The sequence below is a fragment of the Larimichthys crocea genome, chromosome XIII, assembly GCF_000972845.2.
Source record: "Larimichthys crocea isolate SSNF chromosome XIII, L_crocea_2.0, whole genome shotgun sequence".
In the NCBI taxonomy this organism is placed as follows: domain Eukaryota; kingdom Metazoa; phylum Chordata; class Actinopteri; family Sciaenidae; genus Larimichthys; species Larimichthys crocea.
In genome coordinates, this window is record NC_040023.1 from 22,761,500 (window position 1) to 22,769,451 (window position 7,952).

General features: G+C 37.9%; 1 protein-coding gene across 5 annotated transcripts in view; it reads right to left on the reverse strand.

Annotated features, from left to right (window-relative positions):
* LOC109138772 (CUB and sushi domain-containing protein 3) overlaps nucleotides 1-7,952 on the reverse strand; it is a 205,529-nt gene that overhangs the window by 151,656 nt on the left and 45,921 nt on the right. For all 5 annotated transcript variants that reach the window (XM_027287060.1, XM_027287059.1, XM_027287058.1 and 2 more), the window contains exon 5: nucleotides 1,842-2,088. In XM_027287060.1, coding sequence (XP_027142861.1) covers nucleotides 1,842-2,088 — 247 coding nt within the window. The remainder of the gene's footprint in view (nucleotides 1-1,841; nucleotides 2,089-7,952) is intronic.

The following is a 7,952-nucleotide window of genomic DNA, read 5'->3' on the forward strand; positions in this document are numbered from 1 at the left end:
AAAAGTAAATGAATAAACATAAATAGTAATAAAATATAATATAATATAAAAATAATTAACCACTCAGATCCATTTTTCCTTAAACCCAGAAATGCAGGAGACACAAGATAAAGCATTTTCAACCGGGCTCTAAAGGATTAAAACCAAGAAGCATTTCTGTCAGTGCAAGAGTTAATTTTAGAGCTTTTATACCTAAGAGAAGAGGGTTACCTGATGGTCTGTCAAAACAAATCAGTGTCATCCCATATCAGCTTCCTGTCACACTCTCTTTAGCTATGGCAACATACAATGCTTAGCAGTCATCACCACACTCAGAGCACCTCTCCTTTTGACTCTCTCTGTCTCTCACTGACACTGTGTCTGCCTCTCTTGCTCTCTCTGACTGCGGATGACAACTCTCGGGGACAACAAAGCTCACAGCTCAGTGATTGATTAGAGCGTCTTTCAGCCAATTTTAATTAATGCCTGACAGAATCACATAAACCTGGCGGATGCTCCCATTCACGCGGGAAGCAGAGGAGATGGATAACTTGAGCCTCAAGGTTGGGGGTCAAATCCATTTCATATTTCCTCGTTTCAGTTGGGGTGATTTCAAGTCCATGCAGAAACCAAAGTGTCTCAAGGCTGCTTTTTAAATAAAACTCTGTCGAAGATTTGTAATTCATGTGCACTTTGATTTGAGTTATGCAACAGGGAATCATGTGCCCTTTCTGTGGATTCATTCAATCAGCATTCAAAAGACATAAACATTTTCTGCATACAGTTGTGCGTGAAAATTCATTAAATGTACATTTGCATGCCAGTCAGCTGGCTCTTTCTCTTAAGTTTCCAGTGCTGAAGTGCTTCTCTTATAAAATATTACATGGTCATGCTCAAGCACATATACCGTCTTCCTTTAGATGCTTTAAGATCTCAGCAGGCAGGCTTCCTTGTTATCCAAAGAACTAAGACAAAATCCTAAGGCAATACAGCCCTGTCTTTCCGAGCCCTCGCTTCTCTTTGGAATAAACTTGGATCTGGCAAGACAGTAGCCAGTTCTTGTGATCTGTAAATGCAGACTGAATTTATTTATTCTCTCAGTGAAAAGGCTCTTGCTTTTGTTCTTATTAGATAAGAAGTTGACAGAGCACAATAATTACTCAGACAGATAAATAATTGATGTATTTTATTTTACATTTTAAATTTATACTGAATGTAATATTTTTATTGGATTATGCCATTGTTATAGTTAATGAATGATGATTGCCTTTTCCCCAACCTACAGCTCTCTAATGCGGCCCCAGCCATCAAAGTGATCGGGGAACTTCTTGTTGCATTTCTTATATATTTTTTAAAGTACTAAGGTTTTCAAGGGAGTTGTTCCTTATATTCTTGGAGAGTTTGGTCTTGTTTGGAACTGCAGCTGTCAGTCTGTATAGCCCATTGGATCACTGCATGTGATGTCGGGCTACAAAAATAAACATGACTTTATTACTTACATTATTGGAACTTTCAATCAAAACTGACCTCTCTGGAATTCTAAACCTTATTTTTGGGCTACATTCAGTTTGGCAGCCCTGTTTTCTTAGAAAAGCTACTATAGGATCGTGTCCTTGAGAGAAAATACACATTCTCCAACCAATACATCAAAGTCAAAACATCAAACCTGCATCCTCACGAATACAACCTCATCTCACACAAACAAAACACCTTTCTGTTAACACCTTGTCAACACCATGCGGTACCCAAACACACACATACACACCTTCTGTCACAGTCAAAATATTAATGGAACAAATGAATGCACATCTGAAGAAACACGAGCAGTGCACTCTCTCACTCCTCCTCACAGCTCAACTCACCAGATGGTTGGCAGTTCAGATCCCTCGACTTCCAGATAATCCGACTTCTCCTCCATCTGAAATTCAGTGAAAACCAGGGAAATGGTGTCCCCTGGGTCTGCCAGGATGGTCCACTTACACTCCCCACTGCTGCCAAGGCCACCAGCACCTCCACCTCCACCAGTGCCAGGGGAGTCACCGCTAGGGAAATCAAAGCTGGAGATGAGCCCGCTGGAGCCCCTCAGGGTGCCACCGCACGTGTCCTCCGCTGTCAGTCACCAAAGAAAAAAGCAGAATGGGAAGAACAGACACATGGTCTCTGGGTTATTTCAGTAGATATTACTCAAAAAGTTCAACATGGGGGGGAAAGTGGCTTCAGGCATAAAACATCTGTACCAGTCCCTTCAGATGAATACAACGTTTGTCAGGTCCAGTATCTACAGCTAATTCCACAACAATTAAGAATTGCACACATGAAAAGTATGCCTAAAAGGTTGCTTATGGCAAAAAGTATTTAGACAAGTGACACAGAACAGAGATATTTACAAATTAATTGTGTACTAATTCTGTCGTAGTTTCTTTCGGTGCAATTTCTAATTTCTTCTCTTTATTTTGTGCTCTCTCTCTCTCTCTCCTCCTATCTTGTCTCCTCCCTCCATACAAGAGTCAGTGATTCATCATAGTGTCTTTTGAGCCCCCTCATGTTTCAGGAAACAAACAAATGGTGATAAACAGAGCTTATAATGCTGTGATATTGTATATTTTTTAGAATGCAGGGAGCATGACATGCCGATTGAATGCTTATGCACTCTACCATAACAACGGCTTCCTCTCTTCCACTCCATGTCTCTTTTTCCTTCTCTCCCCCAGCCTTTCTCATAGCTCTCTGCCTCTCTCTCCATTCCTGTCCGCCAGGCCCCACTCAGATCTTTGTGTTATTACTCATCACTCTTCCCTCTATCCCTGTATCCGTTTTTTCCTCCCTAAAGGATTCTAATGATGGCAGGGCTTTCACAGTTTTCACATCATTTAAGACTAATATGTGACACTCAGCTGTGCCAGCTGAAACCTTTGATGGCTCAGCTCTCCACTCAGGGCTGTCAGAGCTGCCAGCCTTGGAACATTCCTGTATGCTGCATTACACGATTGGTCAAGGAACAAGGAAGCGGATGTATGAAATTCAAAAGGAGATAAAGAAAAAATGGGAAAAGATGAGGGAGTAGGGGCTTCTAGTTAGCTTGATCCATGTCCTTTGACACATTAACTAAAGCACAGCAAATGATCAAAGTCTTTATAAGAAGGGTGGAGATGGCATTGATACTGATTGAGACATCAATGATGTCCTTACATGTATAATTCATATCAAGGGCAGACTCATTTGTAGACTATACCAAGGGCAGGTTTTCATTTGTTGAAGGCCTGCAGCCTTGTGACAACAAAAGCATGTGTAGTCATGATTTGTTTCGGGTTTAAATCACTATCCTCTCCAGTATATAAGGCTTATCCTGAGTGACACATTTTATATCACCTCAATGCATTTAAGATGACATTCCAAAGAGTGCCCAGTAGATGTGTTGATTAATTGGCTATAGGCTTTAATTAAACTGACATTAGAGTGCTGTGTGTCTGACCAAAGAAGCCATATCACTTTTTAACCTTGATGACAGACAGGAGGGCAGTGTAAAGTGTCCCCATGGCCATCAAGGCAAAGACAGCAAGAAAGAAGTGGTGCAGAAGCGTTAGATAATGAGAGTGTAGGAGAAGAGATAGAAGAAAGTAAAAAGAAAAAATAAGTGGAAAGGAAAGAGACAAGTGAAGAGCAAATCAAGAGTAAGAGAAGAAGACAAAGGGAGACATAAAAGGAGAAAAAGATTGAGATTTTGCCATTTTGACTGAAGAGAGATAAAGAGCAGCAAAAGGAAAAAGAAATAAGATGTGTGTGCAGTTTGATCAAATTCATCACCTTCGACAAGGGTTAAACCTGGGTTAGATTATTAGTCCTTACTTCACGCCTAACAAATGTGTGTTTGTTTTTCGTTTTTTTCATTTCTGAGCTGCTCCATAAACACATCCACACACTTGTTGGTTGAATATAGTGAGATGCCATGTTTTCGTGACAATGGCAGCAAAGGCAATAGAAGAATATTTCCCCTGTCAAAGTGAATTTGGTCTTAACAATAAAGAGATTTTTAATAAATATATTTTTACAAAAGGCACAAACATAATAAACTGAATTGATTGAATTTGGCAGCCAAAGGAAGCATTTACAACAGCCTTAATGGTGCCTCTCTGTCGCCATAACAACAACAGAAAGAGTGCAGCTGTATTAGATCTGTTTTAACAGTATGAGTTTTTCACATTATTTCAAAGACAGCTAAATAATATATACAGTATTAATGACATAAAAGGTCATTTTGGCCAACAAAACAAAATAAAATGTTTCTTACTGACACATACAGAAACTTATTTGCCAGTATATTAGGTACACTAGGGTTGGGCAGTTGGACAATGTATTGGCAAGTCTACCATTAGATGTTTTTTTAGGGTGATTTCTGTCATTTCATTTTTCTAATTTAAAGGCATTGTCCAGGTATTTTGAAGTGTGACTGTATGAGGTACCCAAACTAAGCCCTTAAAGGTACAATATCTAAGATATTTACTGTGTTAAATCATAAAATGAATATTCTATTCTATTCTACTACAGCCATGGAAGCAAATAAAGTGGATCACCGGAGTGAATGTTAGATTCTGCTTGACCTAAAAAGCTCCAGGAGCAGAGACGTGATAAAACATGGTAAATATTGGAGATGATTTTTCCCAGTAGGTTTCCACCTGATTTCCTCTGTGAATCATAAAATATCTCCACCATCATCGTCCCTCTCTTTTTTATCTCATGGACGCTGTAAGATCCTGTCATGAGAGATATCCTGACCCACAGTGCATCGCGGAAAATGACAAAGACACGAAGCCTGTTTAATGCCATGCTATTTAATGTATTCTGAAAGAAATCTCAGAATAGCCTTTACACGGACTTGGACTAACCAAGAGGGTTTTAGTCTTTAGTTTTTTAGAGAAAGAGAAAACTTTGAATTCAGAAAATGTTATGTTATATTTTTCCATTTAATAGTGAAAATATGTGTAAGAATATGTCCCTTCTTCACATTTTGTTGAGTTTATTTTGTTTATTAATTGAAATGTAGCAAACTAAGCACTAGCACGCAACTCCTAGTTGAAACATCAGCGTGCATATGAATCATCATGTTTGGTTTTATGAACCAAGGTAGGATTTGTTCGATCATTTCTGACCCATACCTGTCTCGTTTATTCAGAGGCTGGAATGACAAAATATTTAGATAACACAAAATAAATAACTTTACAATCATTCAGTTAACTTTAAAACTTTTTTAATTTGGCATGCATGCCACCAAATGCTTAAAAATAAATAAAACTTAAACGTTTTTTTTACTTTGATCACTCACTTAAATATGATGAATACACTGAGTTTAGGATGTTTTATTAATGAATCTATCTGTATCAGAAGTGTTTTATTTGATCCTCTGGGAAAGACTTCTGAAAGCTAATGTTTGGTCAATAACTGCCAGAGCTGCTTGGGCTGGTTTAGCTGTGGTAGTATTTTGTAAGAAAGAAGATGATCTATCTATAAAAGAAAAGTCACTGTTTTTTTTTTAATCTACAGCTCATCCAAGTAAAACAGATGCTGATAGATTTGAGTAGATCACTGTACATACAAGGACATCTCACTGACTATGAGATTGTCTAGCAATAGGGCTGCACCTTGAGATTATTTTTTAATCGATTAATCTAACGATGCTGGAAAGGCTAGATGCTGCTAGGGTCTTGACAAAGCACTCCGGGATGCTTTCAGTTTCATTCATGCAGCAGTTGTACTGCTGTGATAAGCCATTTCCAATTAGCAGAGCAAGTTGTTGGGTCTCTGTCTAAAATGCTGTCACATTTTAAGATAATCACGGCCAAAGTTTTTAACTGCAGCTTGTTCACTGGGTGAGTCCATGCTTTGACTGGGTGCTAAACCTCATATTGAAGCATTGACACATTTTATGCAAATCAACTTATTTCTGTTACAGACGAGGTCAATTACTTTGACGGGTCACCCCAGGGCCATCAACCAGACCAGATAATGGAGGATTCTTGTGTTCATCATACCTTCACTATTTACTAAATTGCTTTACTATTATAGTCTATTAAAGGTAAAGCATAGAAAAACATTGTGCTCAAGTGTTCCTGTTAAATGGAACAGTAAAAGTCAACTATTTTGGACACACATAATCATTTTGATTATGAAAACGTAGTTAATGTGACTAGTGGTAACAAAACATACCAACAAAACACATGAGGAATGTAAAGGAATCTAATCTAATAGGACAGATTGAAAAAAGCAGCTTGGATATCTATTTATCAAGGTCATTTAATGGCCTGAATTATTAATTTTTTTTTTAACTTACTGTGATTCCAATTCATGTTAATCATTAAAACAAGATTGACCAATCTTACGAGACACATAAGGGCTTTAGAGCTTGTGTTGTTAGCATGTGGTAAGCATTTTTATAAACTCGCTCTCAACACTATTAAATAATGCATTATGTTGCGCACTAACATCAACATGAGTATCCTATCTTAGGGATGAGATTGAACTTTATTGATCCCTGTGGGGACATGGGGTAATTTTACTCATACACACTGATGCACTGACTACCTGAAAACTGTTGACGGTAACAAAGGCAGAAAGTGAATGGATTACAGTCTAGAGCAACACAGTTTTCTACAGCGTGAAATAAATAGTAGAAAATTCATTATAACCAAATAACAACATGATACAAGGTCAGCATAAAATAGTTTCAAGAAAAATAAAGTTAAAAAAAATAAAGATGTACATCCCAAGGTCCTTCCTCTAAACGCTTCGTCAAACTCCAGTACTCTGGATGTGCTGTAACTGAATTGCATAATACCTACAACACCACCAAGATTTTCATGTTGTTAAATGTGGATTATAACTAGCACAATTATCCACAGCATAAGAATTTGCAGGGTGTGCATCACATGATGAAATTGAATATAGAATAAATGTAATGTAGATAAGAGTTTATTAGGTTAGGCCTTGAGGTGCACGCAGACAGCAAGCAGAAACAGCAGGCTGTCATCCAGCATTGTTTATGTTGTACGTTTTGACTGGTAGGCACAGAGGACACAACTTTGCCACCATAGCAAAGGATACCACTGACATTATCGTTGAAAAAATGAGAGATAATGAAAAAAGGCTTTCCCACAAGCCATAAACAAAAATGAAATCTAGATCTTTGTACACCACAATAGGGTGCTGGAACAAATAAAAAATAGCTCCTATATGTTTCTTTGTGAAATGGTTTTGATGATAACAGACATGTTGTCTGATCGTTGTTGAACATCATTCAACTTAGGTACAGTAGGGGCAGCAAGAAGCTATGTGCAAAAGTGTGTGACAGGGACAAATGTACTGTTGTACGTAGACTGAAAATAGTAGGTACTGCCTGCCACTGCCTGCAAGCAACTTTAAAGAGAGTTTTGGTAAAGAAAAATAAAATAAAATAAAAATTCAGAATGGGCTTTCCTCAACGGTATCAGTTTAGATTTTCACAACCACATTTAACGATAATAAACCTCACTTAAAACTCATTAATGTGTCTACGAAGCCAATTAAATTGTGCAGGAAAAATAGCTAGGTGCTTGGGAGCAATTCATTATTGTACAGAAGTACTAAGACATGTTTCTTAGCTGTTTCTTTGAGAAGCATCCATGCATAGTACTGTAAATCAAACCGGCAAACTGCTGTCTGAGGCTCAAAAATGCTTTGCAGCTTGAGAATTTTAAAAGGCATCAACTGGATAATGCCTTACAGGTTCCATATATTCACATGCAGTGTTTCATTGGGATGCATGTCAGCATATGAGCTACAGTTTCCCAGCGAGGTTTAGTGACATAAAAGCGGCACTGAATGCTGGGCACTGTGTTCCTTAGCAAATCATTAGAGCATGCTCTGGATTTAAAGACGAAGACGGATCTGTCTCTTTTAAAAACGGTGGCTGTATTAAAATAATAAAAAAAAAAAAAAAAAAA